A 21,597-nucleotide genomic window follows, 5' to 3' on the forward strand; every position below is an offset into this window, starting at 1 on the left:
CCCTCTCTCCCCCTCCCTCTCTCCCCCTCCCTCTCTCCCCCTCCCTCCCCCTCCCTCCCCTCCCTCCCCCTCCCTCCCCCTCCCTCTCCCTCCCTCTCCCTCTTTCTCCCTCTTTCTCCCTCTTTCTCCCTCTCCCTCTTTCTCCCTCTCCCTCTTTCTCCCTCTCCCTCTTTCTCCCTCTCCCTCTTTCTCCCTCTCCTTCTCCCTCTCCCTCTTTCTCCCTCTCCCTCTCCCTCTTTCTCCCTCTCCCTCTCCCTCTCCCTCTCCCTCTCCCATTCTTTCCTTCTCTCAAGATAAGTAAACTTAAAAGAAAAAAACAAACCAAAAAACCTAGCAAAATTTAAAGTTTTAGGTTACCAAAGATTTTGAAAGCTATTTAAAAGTTTATCTATAGGGACACTTAGGTGGCTCAGTTGGTTAAGTGTCCAGCTCTTTATTTCAGCTTGGGTCATAATCTCATGGTTTGTGAATTCAAGTCCCATGTCAGGCTCTGCATTAATAGCACGGAGCCTCCTTTAGATTCTCTCTCCCTCTCTGTCTGCCCCTCTCTTTCTGTCTGCCCCTGCATTCTCTCCCTCTCTCAAAATAAATAAACTTTAAAAAAAAATGTTCACCTGGGGAGCCTAGGTGGTTCAGTTGGTTAAGCACCTGACTGTTGATTTTGGCTCAAGTCATGATCTTGCAGGTTTGTGGGTTCGGGCCCCACATTGGGCTCTGTGCAGGAACTTTGGAGCCTGCTTGGGATTCTCTCTCTCGCTTCCCTACTCATGCTGTCTCTGTCTTTCTCAAAATAAATAAATAAAACTTAAAAACAATTTTTTTAAAGTTTACCTATAAGCCTTTTTATTTTAATCTACTTGCTCTGAACAATTACCCATGAAAACTTCATGCCAGAGACTACGTTAACCATTATTTTAAGTCATCTTTTTTGCTGATAAACTGCAATAGAGATAACATGAGCTTATTTGACCTTCAGTAAACCTTGGTAGAATAAGTTTTATATTTAATGCTGATAACTCTAAAAGACATGTCTATTTTAATTAAACCAACAACCTCAAATTAGCTTTAATACTGGCTATGTTACACCTGTGTCCACTAAAGTCCATCAGTTTGTTCCCTGCTGTCAGTTTTTCCTGTGGGGAAATCTGAAGTGGGTAGTTGGAGTCCTGGGAAGCCCCTGGACTCCTTTGTGCTGCTTTGGGAGGTGCTTCAGGATGAACTTCATAAGGAGGTGACCCAACAGCTTGGGGTACTTTCTGCTCATTGATGGTGAAGGTGGGAACAGGAGCTGGGGCACCGAGGATAATATAGGAGCCAGTGGTGCGAGCCTGGCCAGTGGTGGTACAGGAACAGGAGGAGGGAGAGGTGCCGCCTCAGCAAGGCTGATGGTGGATTTAAAGTCTGGACTGACATTCCTTTATCTCCCTCTCCTGCCTCTTCCTCCTGCAAAACAGACTTTTTCTCTGGTTGCTTTTTAGCTCTCTGCATCATTTATTCAAAATATGTCTTAATGGACTTTCTTTGGGAGCAGAAGCATCCCCCATCTCCATAGGCAAAAGTTAAGAACACAGAAGATACAAAATTGTAACCAAATGAAGCTCAGAGTACCTGTGGTAGCATTCTTTCTTTCCCAAAAGTTGGAGCTTCACTGGCTGAACCAAATAGCTTCTATTTTTTTCCTTTCTTTTTATTTTATTTTATTTTATTTTAGTTTAGTTTAGTTTAGTTTAGTTTAGTTTAGAGAGAGAGCACACAGGAGCAGGGGAGAGGGACAGAGGGAGGGGGAGAGAGAGAGAGACGGAGAGTATCTTAAGCAGGTTCCATGCCAGCACAGAGCTGGATGCGGTGCTCAATGCCACGACCCTAGCATCATGACCTGAGCATAAATCAAGAGTTGGCCACTCAACCTACTGAGCCACCCAGGTGCCCCTGAACCAAACAGCTTCTAGACAAGCTAAGAGAGCCAGATCAAAATCTCCTGTTTGGTGGCAACCAAATGGGAGGAAGAAATCAAAGAGAGCCATTCAGAGCCGTCTTTTCTCTGAGCTTAACATATACACAGGCCAGGCAGCGTTACAATAAAATACTTCTTTTTAGTCATAGGTTCATAGCTAAAAGTAGACGACTCAGCCAATATTCTCCTGAGGGGGCTGGGAGCGGGAATAGAAATAATACTTCCCATTCTCACACAAATTTCAAGAGATCTTCCAAACACATATCCTGGCTTCCCTACTTGCCCCACATCCCTTCCACTCTTCTAATGGTGTCTCTAATTAGAGATTTCTTGTTACAAGTCATATGAATGACCCACACAAACTCAGAATGGTTCCTAGGAGGTCCAACAACAGGGAAGTAGGGAAGCATAGGACCCGATGTGCACTGTCGAGGAACTTACCAGGAACCAAATCTTTCAGGATGCACTTCTCAGTTCATTTCTCTGCTTCAATAAATGTAGTTAAGGCAGTCAGTGCCTGTCTGGGGTGAGCAGAAAGGACTGTCCCCAAAACCAAACAGATTTTGGCAGCTGTAAGGGACTGTTCTCCTCACTCTCCCTGCCTGGCATCAGCTAGTCACAGTGGTTGGCTCTGACCTGCCATAGTCAATTATTAGGGGAAATGAATGTGTGAGCCCTGGGCGCTGCAGCCTGCAGCTCCATCCTGGAATCCCTAGAGGGTGGGACAGATTGGAAGCAGCTCCTGTCTGGCTCACCAGAAAATGTGTTACTGGAGCCCAAGGGTGCAAGAACACGTGGCCCAGGGGGCCCAAACAACACAGTTTCAGCTACTCACCGCCAACAAAATCTAAAGGCTGAGAGAAACATGGCGTGAAGCAAGAAAGGAATTTATTCAGTGAGGTCAGCACCAGGAAGACAGGATTAACGTCCAAAGAATCGTCTCCAAGGTGCTGAGAATACTTCTAAGTTTATATAGGGAAAACGTGGAACAAAGATCTGTGGGTACGCAGCTGAGCAGCAAAAGGTCAGGTTGATTATTGTCTTGGGGTCAATCGCACAGGGTGTTGCTGGCGTCTGGGCTGTCCTTCTTGCTCGAGGGGGTAGTTTCTGTTCCCATCGTTGGATGTTTTGCCTGCTGGGTCCCTTGCCTGAGTTAACTGGTAAAGCTGGAAGGGGAAAAACAAGTAAGAGAAACACATTGAAGGCAAAAATGGAGTCAGTCAGGGCTATGACTGGGTCCTCCTTCAATCTCATCAGAAAAGTCTTTTAATTGTGGAGAAGCTATCAAGCTCACAGTGGCAGATGTAAAGTTTTACAAAATGCTTGAAAGCTCAGATTTTACCATTGGCAGTAAATAGTGTCGGTTGTTTTCCTTGAGGAAACAGACTCACTTTGTTCATTTTTGAGAGAATGACTGCCAGAAACCCAAGTCAGACTAACCACAGTCCATCAATTGTTCTTTGACGTAGAAATGGTAGTCCACGAAAAAACAGCTGGGCTAGCTTGCAACTCAATTACACACAAGTGCTTTTCTACTAGGCCGTGATTGTACTTAACTTCTGCAGCAGCAGAGTGCTTCGGTGCACTTCCCATTCAGTCCCAAAGAACATCAAAAAGACCTACTCGGGTAGATTTAACAAAAGTAGTAATTCCTACTGCTTGTTTCATTAAGGACATTCGTGAAGGACACTTGTTGTAACTGCTGATGTGTGGTGGTGAAGAATGCAGTGACTACTAGTTCCATTTGCTGCCACTGTGGCGATTAGGGCTCAGAGGCCTGCAGTTACCCCACAATTGCTTTTGCATCATTAGTGCAAATGGCAGCACAGTGAAAAAGACAAATAAGGGCTTTGTGTTACTCTAAAAATAGTTTTGACCTCTGCGAAGTTCTTGGGGACTCCCAGGAGTCCACTAATCACACTTTGAGAACCACACATAGAGATGCATTGGGCCTTCCTCCCAGCATTGTCATTTTCATACCAGAGATCAACATGTCACTATTCCATGGCTTCTTAGTAGCACAGTCTGGATTATCTCTGTGAGGTAGACAACCCTGTAATGATTCTAGGTAGAACTGAGGAGCCTACAGGGCAGACATTCGGTCAGCCTTCGTTTCCAGCTCTTACAGTGTGCTGCAGGTCCCCAGGAGATATTGTAGCACACCGTCTCTCCATCTCTGCCCACCTAAGGGTTTTCCTGCTTACCTTTAGGCACTGTTGAAACACAAATGCCTTCCCTAGTCCTCTTAGTACGACCCGTTTTTGTTTGTACTAACTACATAGCGTTTACTATATTGGTAGTTTGCATCCTCAATTTTTTTTAATGCCAATCCCTTAATTTACTAAAGGACCAAAATGAGTTACTGTTTACTTTGCAATCTGTATGTTGTCCAGAAAAGGCAGGGCGTTTTGTAAATGTTTTCTCAGTGTAATGAAATCAAAACTGAAAGCAAACAAAGTAAAACAAGAGTGCGTTGGTTGCACATTTCCTGACTGCGAGCATTGGCATGATCAAAAGTAGCGAACGTGGTTTACTGCTGTGGTTTTTGTTCCTTGCTCACTGCAGCCTCTAGGGGCCCAATATTCAACAAATATTCAAATTGGAGCCGGAGTTCTGAGCGGCCGGGTACTGTGTGTTCCGGCGGTGTGTTTGTACATTGTTAAAACCTGGCAAGAGAGCACCAGCCAAGAGCCGGCAGGCGGGGCTCGGCCACGAACGAGCGAGCGGGGCTGCGTCGGCGCTCGGGCTCGGTGCCCCCGCCCGGCGCAGCCTCCGGCTCGGGCCGGCGGAGCGCCGTGCCCATTTAAGGAGGCGGACCGTACCACGAGAACTTTCTTGACAGGGGTAGTCAGGCGAACTCGGACAACTTTCAGGGAGCCTAAAGAGGCTTTCGTTTCTTTTCTAACGCTGGCCCGGGTTCTAGTGGCGCTCAGGGGGAGCTGTGCGCTGGTGGGCTTTGGTCGTGGGGCTCCTCGGGTTTCCCTTCTCCGAAATCGCCCCGAGGGTCTTCACTTGCTCTCATTTCGGACGCAACATTCCCCGAGCTGGTCCAAAGTGTAGTTCGCCTGCAGAGGCCCCAGTGCCCGGATGTCCATCAGGATTAGTGCGAGCCAATACGCTCGGAGCCCGAGGCTGCGCTGAGGACGCCCGGGCTCGGGAGCAGGTAGTCCCGTAACACCGGGGAGTTGCGCTGGGGAGCTCGTCCCCGCCCGGCCCCGGCAAATGGTGAGCGCGGCGCTGGCAGAAGGGCCGCGGGTGGAAGGCTCCGATGGACAGAAGACCTTGAGCTCTGCAAAGTGAATTATGGCAGCCCAGTCAAGGTAAGCCAGGCTCCGAGAGAAACTTTTTAAATGTGTTAAGTGGCTAGGGGAATTGAAGGTTGAGGGCGGGGGGTGGGGGAGGGACGGTTGGGGTGCTGCGAAGACGACCGGCAGGAAGCAGCTTTGTCATTGCTCTCTCATCATTCCCGATGCTGTGGTTCATTACTTAACGTCAGATTAAAAAAAAAAAAAAAAACCGTTGGGAGAGCGTACTGGACAATTTCTGCAGAGCGGAGGAGAGGGGTTGAGTTAAAGTTAAAAGTTAAATTTCTTCCGTCTTCCAAAATAATTATTTTCGGAGAAAATAAGTTGTTTGAACTTGCTTACCTTTGCCCAAATTTTCGTTTAGTTTCTTTGTGCACCTCTCTTTGGTTCGCCTGATTTGGGGGGGGGGGGAGGGGGAGCGCTAGTATTTTTGATCGGAATTTTAGAAGTCAGTAAATGTAAAAACAGTTCGCCTTAGAGAAGGTGGTTGAGAATTTGGCTGGTGAGTGATCGAAAATGTTGCTGCTAAAATGTAGGATTCCTCATAAAACGCACGGCTTGCGAGAATCTGCTGAGTAGGCAAAGACCGGGAACGTACCGGGGTTGGCGAAGGGGAGAGGATAATGAACTGCAGTTGCTGTCAGAGGAGCGCTATTGTAAGGACCTCAAGCTCTGACTTTGCCTGGTTGGTTCCTTTTTTTTTTTTTTTTTTTTTTTTTTTTTGCAATGAGTGTTAAAGAGTGATAACAAGGCGTTAGTGGTTAGTATACGATTCAGACTGTTGTGTGTGAATTCATTTTAGATGTGACAGCAGTTGGTGCTAAGGGAAGGTTAAAGTTATATTTAAGTTCTTTTCAACTGTTTTACTAGAAAGCAGTTTGGTGTCACATATTTAAAATAATAATAGGGCCCTTCAAGTTGACATTTGTTGTAGTATAGTGATTTGGGGATGTCTTAGGCTAAATACGTTTCGGGTCCCAAAACCCTGGTGTACCACTAAAAGAAATAGATGCTCGAATGCTGACGATTGGGTGAGATGAAATTCAAAATTGTTTCCTAAGAGAACTTTCTAGGAAGAGAAACAACTTCTCTAATGTAGACCGCCTCTTGTGTGATATCTGCTGTATATATTTTAACATCTCAACTCAGTGGTTTATTCCCTGCTCCATGTTATTGGTTGTTCTGAGAAAGGGGCTCTTGGATCCAAGTAGTAGGAAAACTTTGATTAGAAACAAAAGTTGCATCTTTGTGTGCTAACCTGTAATGAAAATTAACTGCCAAGGGGGCCTGTGGCATAAAACCTTTGATAAGATACCTTGATCAAAATAATTAAATACTATTCAACAGAACTCCTTCATATAGAGGTGCGATTTGAACTCAGGTGCAAGTGATTTCAATGCCTCCGCTCTTAAGCTAAGAATAAAATAAGATAGTAACTAACTGAACACTGCAGCGTGCCAGGCACAGCTGCTGTAATTGAATTATCTCTTTGATTCTTCTCAGTCACTTAAATAGGTAAGGAGTTTTATTTTTCACATTTGGAGTTAAAGAAACTGAGTCCCGGCCTGCCTGTTTCTTGCCCGAGATCACACAGGTGGAGCAGTGCCTGACTCCTGAGCTGTGCTGCAGATTTGCTTACTTCCAGGATGCTTCTTTAATGGTGAGGTGTGAGGTGTGAAAAGGGATCTGCAAAGCCTTAATATAAGTATACAAAAAGCAATTTCTGCTCAAAGTGCTCTGCTACAAAATGGAAAAATCGGAATTATCGGTCTGGTAGTTCAACTTGTGGGTAATTGAAATAGGAGGACTGCCTGTATTCTGCTCTTCTTCTCTTCCTGGCCTTCAGACGTGCCCTTGAACTAGGAACAAAGCCACAAGGCCATGATGTCTGTTGTTTTCTTAGCCTGCATGATGGGAGTAGATCTCTTAAGTTATAAATATTCATTTTCTTCAGTTACATTTGGAATGTGGTCTACGCTCATTTAGACGTTGTGTTTTGTGGGATAGTAGGTAATTTCTGAGATCCAAAGAGAAGATTGCAGATATTTTTGGATTTCAAGGAAACCTCAAGCTGGGCCACATTGTTCTGAGTAGTGCTAAGAGAAACAGAACCATCACCTCTGATTTATGATCTGGGGCAGTAAAATCTTGTCCATGTGCCACACACAGTATCTGTTTGCTCTTGAAACAATTAGTTTAGATTGTTGGACTCATTGGTCCTCAGGATTCATAGCTCAGTTTGTTCTAACCACAGTCATTTCATTGTGCACTATTTAAAGTAATTTGACTTTTTTTTTCTTCGAAGAGGTAGATGAGAGCTTAGATCAAAATGAATTTTGTGGCACTGACAGGGACTACACGAGAGGACCATGTCACTTTCCTCTCGTTATTTGGCATTACTTTCAGGTAATATTTTTCATTTGATACTTACGGTTGGTATATGACTAATTTTTTGTGTGACTGAATAGGCTAGGCAGTTTCTTCCTTTTCTATAGTCAGCTCCTTAAGGCAAGACATTGTCTCACATTTTTATTGTCTCCTGCATAAGCTAGAAGAATTTTGAATGAGGAAGAGACTACGTAATTATTTCTTAGCTTGTGAACCTTTATAAATTGAGTTTGTACAGTCCTCTCTCTCATTTTAAAACCTAAAAGGAGCGAAAAACAACAACAACCTAAAACTAGGAAATTGATTATTTTGTTTTGCTTTGTTGTTGATTTCTTCCCCCAGAAGTGGAAGACATCTGTTGAATGAAAGGTCAGTTGCCTAAACTTTAAAAATTAGATTTTGGGTCAGTATTTTGAAAACATGTAATATTTGATTTGAGTATTCAAGTTGTGGAGAAACGCAGTCATTTAGAAATGCAGTACCAGTTGGGGCACCTGGGTGGCTCAGTCGGTTAAGCGTCCGACTTCTGCTCAGGTCATGATCTCGCGGTCTGTGAGTTCGAGCCCCGCGTCAGGCTCTGTGCCGACAGCTCAGAGCCTGGAGCCTGCTTCGGATTCTGTGTCTCCCTCTCTCTCTGGCCCTCCCCCGTTCATGCTCTGTCTCTCTCTGTCTCAAAAATAAACATTAAAAAAAAATTTATAAAAAAATAAAAAGAAATGCAGTACCAGTTCAAGCAGGACATACTGTGCCTCTGCTCTCACTCTCAGATTCGTGTGTGCTTTCTTTGGAACCTTTAAGCACAACAGATACACTGGCTACTTTCTTATGGGAGTTGTAATAAACTTGCCTTCTTTAACTTGAAATAGTTACAGATCCGTGGCTTTAGTTTCCAAATTCTGATCTAAAGCACCGAATGCTTTATAGAAGTGTATATAACCTGGTGTGCCCTCTTTGGATAATAGCAAGCCTGTGATGGGGTAAAGGTGGGTATGGCATCTCAATAGTTTGTAGATCTATACTTTTCGGTGAGGATTAACTTACTTTATATTTAGAAGTGTGTTGATGGATAAAACAGGAGGGCTTTGTCTGGTTCCCCATCTCTGCTAACCCCCTCATTGAAGCAATCCTTGAATTCTAGAAAGGAATATATACGTACCTTCAACTACTGCCAGGGATTAACCAGTTTTAAAACGCACCTTGTGCTAAGGGAGAAGCCCTGGTCCACCCCCACCCTGGGAGGGAGGGGAGTGGGGGAGTTGAAATTCTGTAGAAGAACAGCATCTGGTGGTTGAGCACATCTCAGAAGAAAGCACTTTCAGACAATTTGCAAAAGGAAATTAGGGTTAGTCAGTTCTCCCACGGTGTTTTTGTTTTCAATTTGAGGTTAATGTTAATGAAGTTTAAATAATAATAATAATAATAATAATAATAAAGCAAAGTCAGATTGTTCCCAAGATTATTATGAAGCCGGTTTTTGGTGGATCTCTTTGGTGAGGGAAATTTTCCATTGCAAAAAGCATTGCTCTTAAACTGGTACAGAACCAGTTTTGTTCTGTCTTCTGCCCTCCTCATTTGTGAGCTACCAATTACCTTGGAAGAAAATTCATGAAAGCAAAGAAGCTCTGATTATTAAATATGAGCAGATATCAAAGAAAAATGCTGTGGTATTTTGGGAAGTGCGGTTCAAGGACGTGATTTCAAGAAGGAAATAATTTATGCAGTATTTTGACCCAGCGAATGTCTTCATTTTTTCCTTTGTGACGCCATGGTAAACAGTGTCCTTGACAGGAGAGAAACACAGACAGGTCTCTTAAGTGATTTCCTACTAGTTCATCCTGAGAGCCAGCCGAGCTTCCTGACTCACCAGACTACAGTTTCTTCCAACATAAAGAAGAATTGAGTCATTTTTTTTTCCAGTCATCTGGTTTATGGGGATGTTCTTTGGTGATATTAATGCACGTGATCTCTCAAGAGATTTAGGGGATTCTTACGGGATAGCATGAAAAGGTGTTTGATAGTTTCTATACTCTTTTGAAAATGGAATTTAGTGAATGCTGCATTGAAGCAATTTAAATGTCACATATTCTCAGGCATGAGAAATGTTCTCTTAGTCACGGATAAGAGGGAAATCTCATTTTGGTGCCGTCGTTCGTTTTGAGCCTCCAAATCTATATATTACCCAGTAGCTGTAAAATGCAGGAAATAAAGCTGAGTATCTTCGTTACTGCTTTGAGGTACAGCATACAACTTGATTGCTTCCAAATATATAAACTTAGTTTTCTATTAGGGAATTTCTCTATTTCATTTGTTTTCCAAGATTGGCATATAAACTCAATTCCAAAAGCTCCTGTCTTTTAAAAGGGAAAGTTCTGTATGTGAGTTGTGGTGGGAACTACAAGCAGTAGCATTTCTGATGATCCCTCCGAACTAGTTGGAAATACAGTCTACATCTTTAGGACAAAGTTTCTTGACTCAGAAGTAAAAATGTAACAAACTTGGATATCATAGTCTCTGTTGCAGTTCAGTTACGTTTTATTGGTATAGGGTGTGTGCATAACTTTTACAGCTTAAATGATTACCTTTTTTACATAAGTGAAAAAAAAAATGGGGAGAGAACTAAGGCTGTATTTTTGTTCATTCCTTTTATTATGAGTATACATGTATTCATTTGCTCAAAATAATGCAGTAAGTAGAAGGCACAATAATGTCTTGCTGAAATATAGATGTATCAATCAGGTGGAGTTTAGTATTAGGCCTTAAAGGGAAAAATAAGATTTATAACTTGCCGTGTTAATGCTCTAGAGACCCTAAAGTAAAAATTAACTTCAGAACCATCCCAGTGCTGACTTTCTGTGACTTGGCAGTGATCGGTGTTGAGAATCTTTCCCCCGTGCAAACTTTTCCCTTTTTCTAGCTATGCCTAGTGAGTTAAAGCTTAACCCAATGGCCACAAAGCCAGCAGACTTAATATCCTGGAAGTCTTGTTCTCTGATGAATGTCTGTTTTCTTGTTATGGTTTATTGGCTTTGTTTTTAATTTAACCAGATTGAACTATCAGATTCAAAAGGCTGTTACTCAAGCAGTAATTTTATGTCAGATTTAGTATGGTAAGAGGAATCCCAGTAGCGACATCTTGTCAAAAAGAACGAAAACTAACTGAAGGGGGGAAATCTATAGTGTATTTCGACTGATGCCTAAATTGCCTTTGCTTTGGTGTTAGGTATTATATTTCCAAAGGACACCCACAGTTTGACCACATTGTTAAAAAACTTTTTTTTAATGTTTATTTTTGAGAGAGAGAGAGAGACAGAGTGTGAGTGGGGAGGGGCAGAGAGAGATGGAGACACAGAATCTGAGCTGTCAGCACAGAGCCTGACATGGGGCTCGAGCTCACTAGCCATGAGATCATGACCTGAGCCGAAGTTGGACGCATAACTGACTGAGCCACCCAGGTGCCCGACCACGTTCTAAAGGTACCAAGAATTGTTGTTTCTCTTTATTGGCTCATATGATGATGAATACTTGGAGACCTGCAGGCCACATGGTCCTTTGGGTGGGCTGTAGAGAGTTAAGGATGCAACTCTTGAGTCACTGGCTTGCCTTTATTTTACCCTACAAGATCTTGCTTTCTTTTTCATATTGCTTACTGCTGGGTTGGCAATTAAATAAAAGTAAAAGAATATTTTAGGTGCAACGTGGTCATATTAAGTTCAAGGTTCTCTTTCAAACTTGACACTAGAATCACCCGGTTGAGGGGGGGGGGGTGGTTGCTAACATGCCGATTCTACTCCTTTTTTCCCCATCCTCAGAGAGTCTCATTAGACAGGTGTAGGGTGGAGCTTGGGTGGGGAGCCCTGCCGGCTCTGAGGCCAGAGGCCCACCCTACTACCCTTTGTGAAATGGAGTCTGTGTGAGAGAGATATATAAAGTATATCATGCAAAAAAAAATAAATAAATAAAATAAAAAAATATATATATATATTATACAATGCAATTACATTTTGACTTAATATATACTCACATATCCTCCTCCCCCCCCTTGAAATAGACAAGAGATTGGTAGAAAAAGTAAATCTCCATCTCTATTTATATATATATTACAAACTGTATTTGCTAAAGTATCCAGATGCACCTAAATTTAAAAAATAAAAGGAAAAGGAAGGCATCAAGAAGTAATGCCCAATTTGATCATGCAGCACTTTCCCAAGAATTGTTTCTTTTCAAGGACCTAAATATTTAATTTACCCTTTCCTATCCATTCTGGGCTCCTTCCCAAAACTACTAACTCGCATTCTGCCACACACACCCCAGTTTATCAGGTGGCAGTTGTTTTTGTTCCCAGAGAAAAGTTACAACTGTGAATTGGTCAATTATATCCAAACTCCATGAAACTAAAAGGTGGTGGTGTTTTGTTTTTGTTTTTTAAACAAAATACTGTCTGTGTCCACTGTTGTTGAACAAATAATGTTCAGTAAAAATTTTAAGTGAGACTCCTACTGGGAAGTAAATGTTCAAATTATAGCAGATGTCAGTTCCTGTAACAAAATTCAGGAAACACTTTCTGGTATGTGGGTGTTGTAACTCTTCAGTTCTTGGAACTTTCCTTCAGGAAACTGTCCTGTCAAAAGCAGAGCAGTTGATAAAATATGTAGCACAATTCACAAACGGTGTCGTGCAGTGTAATTAAATTTTGATTTGGTGCATATGTTTTTGCGGTCATGATAGAGCCGAGACTCACGTGACATTCATCCCGGACAATGTGCATCTGGATAACTTGTTAAATCGATCCCCTCATTCTCATTGCCTTAAAAATGCAGGTGTATCTGATTTACTCTGGATGTGAATTTTTGGTAAGTGGTAAAATTAACCAGGCCCCATTGCTTCATATAAAAGAATGAAACATGTTTCCTACTTAGTTTTGTGTAGAAATTACATATTTTTGTCTCCTGGTCGATAAACTGATATTTTACTGTAGACATTTTTAAGTAAGATGGCCTACCTAGTCAGTTGGTAGCTTTAGCTGTCATGAGTTCATGAAATTATGCTGTGTGTGTGTGTTTAAAGGCAAACAGAACCTCTTGAATTAATATGCTGAATATTAAATACTTCTAAAAGTTTGTTAAAAGGGGATATTTAGTGGTACAAAATTCTGGACGGTAACACGTAGCTAACACTCTCTCTCTCTTTCTCTTTAAGTAATGTTGACCTGCAATTGCACTTCTAGAAATTATGTTTTTCTGTTATTTTATGGTCTGTGTATCTCTCTTTCCCCCCCTCACTTCCCTTTTAGAGTTAAACCATACTTGTGCTAACTCTCCATTTTAAAAAGCTGTGTAAATATAAACTTTGTACCACATGGAAGAAATTAGGCAGCTACATTTACTGACATTAGCATAGTAAAAAGATAGAATGGAACCCAGTGTGTTACATTTGTTTCCAAAACCAAGTTCTAGCTGAAAGTGTTGTAAAGAATACAGAGATGAGTATTGTCTGCTTGTCACTTGATTTTAGTAAAATCGAGAGTAAACCAATTAAACACAGTTTTTTAAAGTGGGAACTGTGCCCAGAAGACAAAAAGCCCTAGATTGGAAGTTATAAAAGATTGAATTTGGTAGTTTCTATCTTTTTGTTGATAGTGTGGGGTTTTTATATTAAAACTCATGATAGGTGCCTTATTTTATTATTTTTTTAATGTTTATTTATATTTGAGAGAGAGTGCGTGAGAGACAAGGTGCAAGCAGGGGAGGGGCAGAGAGAGAGGGAGACACAGAATCCAAAGCAGGTTCTAGGCTCTGAGCTGTCAGCACAGAGCCCGAAGCAGGGCTCGAACTCACAAGCCATGAGATCATGACCTGAGCTGAAGTCCAACCGATGGAGCCACACAGACACCCCAACAGGTGCCTTATTCTTACAAATAGCGTCATATTTTTCTTATTTTAACAGTCATGTTTTTCTAAGGATAAAGTGAAAATCATTAGATTTACTCACTGTGGACTTTAGTTTGTAGGCTTTGAAAAAAATCATGACAATTCTCATAAGCCTAGAATAAAACTTGGTTTCTTCCTGAGGTCACCCATATTCTGTGGTGATATCCCTCTAAGGTGTTGGTATTATCCATTATATTAAAGAGTGAAGTGGAAACTTTACTCCTACTTCGTTTTTTGGTATCTTGGCAAATGACTTTTTTTTTTTTTTTTTTTTTTTTTTGGCAGGGTGGGAGGGGAGCAGATTGCTTTAATCAAGATACAGTCACTATCACCCAGATCTTTCATCTCTTTTGTGACTTCTCATTTTATCATTTTTTCCCTCAACCCAAGTTTTTTTTTTTTCTTTACAACTTTGTAGTATATTTTACATATCCTAAGAGTTGTCCATTTCAAGTGTGCAACTCAGTGATTTCACTTTATTATGTTTACCTTCTTAAGTGGTACAGCCATCACCATAAATCTTTTTTAGGACATTTTATCTCCCCAATAAGATCCCTCATGTCCATTTACAGGTAATCCATGTTCCTAGCTCCTTGCTAAATCTTTCTGTGTGTAAATTTGCCTTTTTGTCATTACTTCACCTACATGGAACTTTGAGGTTTTTTACATCTGGCTCTTTGCACTTGTGTAATTTTTTTGAGATTCATCTGTGGCATAGCATATGTCAGCTTTGTCTTTGTAATTACCAAATAGTATTCTGCTGTCTGAGTATGATAGACTGGTTGTTTCATGTGTGTTCACAGGGGAGTGGCTATTACAAATAATGCTCCTGTGAACATTTGCGTGCAAGTCTTTGTGTAGACATACATTTTCCTTTTGCTTGGTTAGATACCAAAGAGTAGATTTGCTGGGTCCTTAGGATAGTTTTATGCCTTACTTCCTTTTTTTTTTTTTTTTAATGTTTGTTTATTTTTGAGAGAGAGAGAGAGAGAGAGAGAGAGTGCGAGCCGGGGAGGGGCAGAGAGAGAGGGAGACACAGAATCTGAAGCAGGCTTCAGGCTCTGAGTTGTCAGCACAGAGCCTGATGCGGGGCTCGAACCCATGAACTGTGAGATCATGACCTGAGCCAAAGTTGAATGCTTGACTGACTGAGCCACCCAGGCACCCCTATACCTTACTTTTTTGAGAAACCACTGAACTCTTTTCCAAACTGTATGTCCATCCTAACCCATGTTTAAACTGATCTAGCTCAGTTTCTTGCAAGTTATTTTACTGTCTTTGTAGTCAACTGGGCTGTGGAACTGGTGGTTCTGAGATCTGATCAATTTTGCATTTGAATGTTAAAAAATAATGTGTTTTAAATACATATGGCTAAAACACAACTGTTTTTTTCATAGAAGATACTATGAAGATTTCTAAAATTGGTCAGACTTTGTGATGAAGAAGCTTACATCAAGAAGTATTTAAAGAAAGTCAAATTAACATTTAAAATATCAATGCATGCTTTTGTCAAAATTGCAAGTGAAACTTCCAACACACAACTTATGAACCCATCAAATCGATATATATGTATACATATATATATGTGTATATATATATTCTATTTTTCAGAACTGCTAAACAGCCCTAGAAATTGTCATTTAGATGTGTTTTTAGTAAAAAAACTTTCAGGCAAATTTTAGCTGTTCTCATTAGCTACAGTCTTGAATTTGTGCAAAGATATGTTATCTGAGTGGAGCTTCTGGAAATTATCTTTAAAACTGGGGTTTTGCTAGAAGAAGGTGGTGACCATATTCCCCCAATTGGTAGTGTGTTCCAAACTTCAGGAAAAGGTGGATCTGCTTTATGAACAAGAATACTTCGTGAAGTGCTCTGAAATTATCTGTGGGTGTATGTGTGATGGTAGTGAGAGTGAATCCCCTTTTCAGCACTCCCGTTGCTATTCTGTAAAGGAGCTGTGAGGCCACACTTAGTTGTCTCCTACATGGCTGCCTTTAACAAGTCTGCCCATGCGCTTTCAGCTTTGGGGCCTCAGAACATTGTGGCATGTGACTGGAATTCACTGTTTCTGGGTATTAATTTATCTACTTAAAGATTATATCAGCATTAATAGCTTTATGACTGTGGCCAATTCACATACATGAACAGTGCTTTTAATATTATCCATATCATGTATTGACAAATGCCTTGTTGCTCACTGAGAGCCAGCCACTGTGTGTGCAGGCCTCTAAGCTGGTTCATGTGGGGAGCTGTCTCCCCACATGGAGAGGAGCTCATAGTTGGTTGTGGGGGTGGGGGACAGAAAATCAGCAAACAAAACTGGCCAATGAAACAGTCGCAAACTGTTACAGCACCATGACAAAAAACAAATGGGGGTGTCGTGACAGAGAATAATGGAATGTGGGGGACTTTGTCAGCCACAAGGACCTCTGGTAGAGTTGACTGAAGCAGAGAAAAATCAAGTCATGATATATGTTAGAACTGCGATTTCAGAATGTACATGGAAATAAGTGATAGTGGAAAGAATGGCATTTTTTAAACAGGGCAGATAGGATTTTAGGAAACACTGTCATGTGGCAGTTTCTTAAAATAAAAATTGTTTTTGTGGATTAATTCGACCAAAACTCAGTCCTGTGTTTTTTGTTTTTGTTTTTGTTTTTTAATACAGATAAAATGAGCTTCATAACATAACATGAGCTTTTAAAATAGAGACTGTTTTCTAAGAGTTTGCCTTAATTGGTGCATAAATATAAACAAGTTAAACATGCAGAAAATAAATTTGAGAGGACATCTTTCTTAGTTTGGAAAGCCATCAAGTAAGAGATGTGATAGAATTAGAGAAGTCCCAGCTCAGGGAGTACAGTCATAAGGAGGTGAAGATTTAGACAGTAAAGAGGATGTTTAGCCTGGCTATTAAATACAAAGGTTAATTTACAAAGCAACCTTTTATGCTTGTGAAAGACTGCCATAGGAAGTGTGGTGAAAGATGGCTTGCACTTCTGCCAAAAACAGACCTTGAATTAATAAATTATATATGTTAAGGGGTTTAAGGAAAGCCCAGCAACGAACTTCTCATTGAAGATAATTAAACATGAAAATATAGTGGAAGGTGGAGTTCTTTTAGTCTATTGAGAAATAGGAAATAGATAATCTCTACCTTGGATATTTTAGGAAGTAGCAGATGGTTTGAGTACCTTTTTCTCAAGGGATTTTGTGGCTTCTTGAAAAAATGTTATCACAACAAACTGCTAGAGGAACTGAAAGTTCTTATGCTCTGCATGCATCACAGCTATGTTTAATTATATAAAGTTACTATAAGGATCCTGCATTCAGTGTCACCTCATCTCTTTTGTACCTCTATTTACAGTTATTTTCAAATAAATATAGTTAGTCATGGACCTTTTGTGGCCTAATAGATGATAAGTCCATGAATGTGAACATAGATGTATATTCTCTATTTTCAGGGTCCAGAGTCGAATGTGGGTTTGTACATTAGACCTGTCTTGCCTTATTTCTATATTCATTTTTTTAAAGTTTATTTTTTGGGAGAGACAGAACATGAGCAGGGGAGCAGCAGAGAGAGAGAGAGAGAGAGAGAGAGAGAGAGAGAGAGAGAAAGAATCCCAGGCAGGCTCGGGGCTCAAACTCCTGAAACCGGGAGATCATGACCTGAGCCAAAATCAAGAGTCGGACGGACGCTTAACCGACTGTGCCACCCAGGCACCCCTTATTTTTGTATTCTTATTTTATCCATTCTGTGGACTAAGAGATGAATAAGTCACATACAATTAATGAGCTTCTATTTCTCCTAATAATCTTCTGAAGTTTTTGCTTTGTGAATTTTTTTTAATTTTTAAAAAATTATTTATTTAACATTTATTTACTTTTGAGAGGCAGGGAGGGGCAGAGAGAAAGGGAGACCCAGACTCCAAAGCAGGCTTCAGGCTCCAAGCTGTCAGCACAGAGCCCGACACGGGGCTCGAGGGGCTTGAACTCACGAACTGTGGATCATGACCTGAGCCGAAGTCAGACGCTTAACTGACTGAGCATCAGGACCCCTGCTTTGTGAATGTTGATGCAATGTTTTTGATGCATAGACACTCATAATTGTTATGTCTTCATTTTAAGTTGTCCTCTTGAAGGTATTAAAGTATTTTTGTAGAAGGTTTCTTTGAGTGTTGGTGATAAATTTTTTAAAAAGCTGTGTCTTTACATCTTTTATCCATGTAGATTTTATTTTGGCTTAAGGAGTGTGGGTTCTGGATCCCCCTGTTCTCTCCCCTCAAAAGGAGCTATTCTATTCTCTCTATTCAAGAGCCATTGTCAGACTCCATCACTATACCTAACTTGTCCTGCTTTTGGTATTTTCACAGATATTTTTCAAGAGCAGCTTGAGTATTTTGTTTAAAAAAAAAAAAAAGTGTGTGGCCTTTTAATAGGATAATTTCCTATAAAAACCTCATCCTGTTTTTCAGAAGCATTAAAGTTTTAGACAGGATTACTGTCTAAATTTGCAGATTTTCATGGAATGGAAAAGAGTAGGTTTGAGTGCCAGGGACTCCTGAATCACTGGACAGACACCGCTTGTTTATCTTGGACACATTTGGGAAATCTTGTTTGCCTCAGTTTCTTCAGGAGGAAGTAAAAATGTACGTTTGCTCTTGTCCCGAATGAGCGTGTTGTTAATCTAACTCTCTAAGGGGAATCCTATTTCTGTGAGTGACTACATAGGACTTTAGGCAGGAGGAGGATTTTGTGGTCTCTGTATTGCTGTAGAGGGGATCTTACTTTCCTGTTTTGTTTTTAAACTTACTCTAATTTTTTTTTAATTTTTAAGATAATTTTATTATTATTATTGTTATTTCTTTAGATAGAGTGTGTGCGAGTTGGGGGAGAGGAGCAGGAGGGAAAGAGAATCCCAGGCAAGCTCCACCATCAGGGTTCAGTCCCACAGCCCTGGGATCCTGACCTGAGCCTAAATTAAGAATCAGATGCTCAATTGACTGAGCTACCCAGGCAGCACCCCCCCCATCCCCACTTGTAAACATTTTATTTTAAGTAATCTCTGCACCCAACGTGGGGTTTGAATTCACAAACACGAGATCAAGAGTTGCATGGCCTTCCAACTGAGCCCTCTACGTGCCCTGAGAAGTTTTCACTTTCTAGCAGACTTTTTTCATTCACGTTTCCTTGACTGTAATAGATATAATTTCTACTTTTTGAAATACTCTGTAGTTCAGTAAAACAAAAGAATATATTAAACTTAATTGTAATTAAAATGAAAGAGAAACATTTTCGTAATTTTTAACAGCTTGACCAAACATTTTCTTCTGTTCCTTTTCTACTTTTTCTTTATATGTTAAATGTTACCGCACTTTGAATCATTCTTGGTATATATTTGGTAGGTGATGTGCTCAATGTATAGGGGGAAAGGTGAGGTGGGGGTTACTTGAGGCAGTTGTGGTTTTTTTTGTTTTTTTGTTTTTTTAGATTTTCATTTTGTCTTAAATTTGAAGAGGAACATAAGACTTTGAGATCTTTTTTATGCCTGGAAATGCAATGGTAAGAATACATTTTTAAAAGTCAAAAAGTTAATATTGCCCAAAGCAAGGTGTTGTTTTTTTATACATTGCACTAGAAACCAAGGTGGTAACAGATAATAACACACTTCCACAGATAGATGTTATGTGATTCATGATGCTGGGTATGGAAACTATACTGAGTACCATATTTATGAACTTCACTTATTCTTATTTTATCTGTCTATATTTTAGCGCATGAGTGTGCAAGGGGAGGGGCGGAGGGAGGGAGGGAGGGGGAGAGAGAGAGAGAGAGAGAGAGAGAGAGAGAACCTTAAACAGACTCCATGCTCAATGTGGAGCCCGACACCAGGCTCATGACCTGAGCTGAAACCAAGAGTTTCAACCAACTGAGCCACCCCGACACCTCTCATTCATATTTATGTATAAGACTGTCATAGTTGAAGAACAACGTATAACTCAGAAACTGCTATAAATTGAAGACCTCTTCTAGTATTTTTTCCTTTGTATTCATACACGCAGGTATATGTACATCATGCTCACACAGAAACACAAACGTTGCTTCAGTGGTAGAAGCTGGAATCAGAATGCAGACAAATGATTTTTTTTTTCCTTGTGCTTTTAAATATTAGCTTAAAATTAGCTGATGAAAAATTTCATTTGTTTTGTTTTTAAAATTGATAAGGAAATAGATTTTTGACAATTGTCTTTAACTTTGTAAATTTTAATCTAATTGTTTAAATTATCGGGAATAGAAATTTTAGATCTTATATTTTTATTGAATTCCTTTAAAAATTGTGCCCAAACTGTAGGACAGCAAGAGCCACCAAAATTATTCATTTTGTTTTTGAGAGAAACGTTTCTTTTTTTTTTTTTTTAAATTTTTTTTTTTCAACGTTTTTTATTTATTTTTGGGACAGAGAGAGACAGAGCATGAACGGGGGAGGGGCAGAGAGAGAGGGAGACACAGAATCAGAAACAGGCTCCAGGCTCCGAGCCATCAGCCCAGAGCCTGACGCGGGGCTCGAACTCACGGACCGCGAGATCGTGACCTGGCTGAAGTCGGACGCTTAACCGACTGCGCCACCCAGGCGCCCCTTGAGAGAAACGTTTCTGATTTAGTTCAAAAATCATTTCTTTCACTGTTTTCATAGTTGACTTGCTAGTAAGAGTGGATGTTATTTCAGTAGATGTTGGAAATTTAAGAAGAAAGCCTGCACGGTTTCCTATTTACAAACTGCTTTTTCTTCTAGAAATGGGTTTGGAGCACAGAAGATATTTTGCAGAAGCAGCTACGAAAATCATGTGATGAAGGTTAGGCCCAAGGCTGAACCCAGAGTGTTTCTTCACTTATGGTGCCAAAATGTCAAACGTGGTACAATAATGGAAAACAGCGGTTTTGATTAAACAAAGCATACAAACCATGCTTGAGTAAGACAGCTTACCTTCTGCCTAAGTTGGTTCTTTTGGTGGGAGAGAGGAGTGCTCTAAGGGATCCTTAGGCTTAATAGGAACAAAATATGAGCAAAATGAATTCTTTTCGGAGTATTTGTTGGCAAACTTGGGTACTTTGAAGTACAGACATTGTGTATCATTTTAGTATATGATAATAGCAATCATTTGTGCATTGTTATATTCCGAGTCAGAAATTTGCATATCTGGTATCACTGAATCTATAGCAGAAATTATCACTCTGAGTGTACAGGTGAAGAACTGAGACTCCTGGAGATTGGATTTGACTCTCAGTGATTGACCAATAAGGGTTACACAGCCTCTGCTAATCTACTCTAGACTTTTATGTAAATGTTGTTTTTGTCCTTCACACACGTATCTATGTGGTCAGTGCTCCTTGGTATACTAATGGAGCAAAGGAAGGATGGAGAAAATGGAACGTGATTGTGTGTGCATGCCTGTTACCTGAAGTGTATGAAACAGGAAAAGGGAATGAGATGAGAGTAGGGAAGCATGGTATGTGTAAAATTCCTTGCAGAGTGAAGACATGTACAGAAGAAATGTGAGGTCAGTGTTCCCTAATGCCCAGCACTGGGAAGTGCCTTCCCCCCACAACTTGGTTACCACATGGGGAATTAAGGAGAGATGATACAACTGTTTGAAGTTGTGGTTATTTTTAACTCAGGGAACTCCTGTGATATTTGGAAAGGGAGATTTATGTGGGGTGGAACTTCTCTGGGTAAAAGATGTCAAATCCCTTGTACCCCTCATCCTCTTTCAGGATGCTCCTTCCTTATAAGAAACTCATTTTGGAATGAAAGTCATCCTCTGCCTCTTCCTGTTTAGTGTGAAATGTGTAAACCCCTTTGCCTCTCTGGCAGGACACCGCACTTTACATTCTATCTTTGGATTCTCCTTTTTTTCTTCTGTTCTCTTACCCTGCTTCACACGCTGTCAGCTCTAGGGACCATCGTATTGTTTTCAGTATTGAATTACCTTACTTTCTCCTTGGGGAGATGGGTGGGAGGAGC

The 21,597-nt window shown here is 40.7% G+C and overlaps 1 protein-coding gene and 1 long non-coding RNA gene across 11 annotated transcripts in view; both read left to right on the forward strand.

Annotated features, from left to right (window-relative positions):
• The window catches only part of AFF1 (ALF transcription elongation factor 1), a 265,697-nt gene that overhangs the window by 113,528 nt on the left and 130,572 nt on the right, over nucleotides 1-21,597 (forward strand). The window contains exon 1 of one of the 10 annotated variants that reach the window (XM_049630831.1): nucleotides 4,700-5,274. The exons of the other annotated variants lie outside the window; for them this stretch is intronic. Within the exon in view, the coding sequence (XP_049486788.1) occupies nucleotides 5,258-5,274 (17 nt within the window). The 5' untranslated portion in view covers nucleotides 4,700-5,257. Of the gene's footprint in view, nucleotides 1-4,699; nucleotides 5,275-21,597 lie in introns of those variants that run through there. 10 annotated transcript variants of the gene reach the window in all.
• Nucleotides 5,951-20,833, forward strand: LOC125922904 (uncharacterized). Its single transcript, XR_007457828.1, has 2 exons — nucleotides 5,951-19,136; nucleotides 20,368-20,833. It is a non-coding gene; the product is annotated as an uncharacterized LOC125922904 (long non-coding RNA).

This window comes from Panthera uncia, chromosome B1 (assembly GCF_023721935.1).
Source record: "Panthera uncia isolate 11264 chromosome B1, Puncia_PCG_1.0, whole genome shotgun sequence".
NCBI lineage: Eukaryota > Metazoa > Chordata > Mammalia > Carnivora > Felidae > Panthera > Panthera uncia.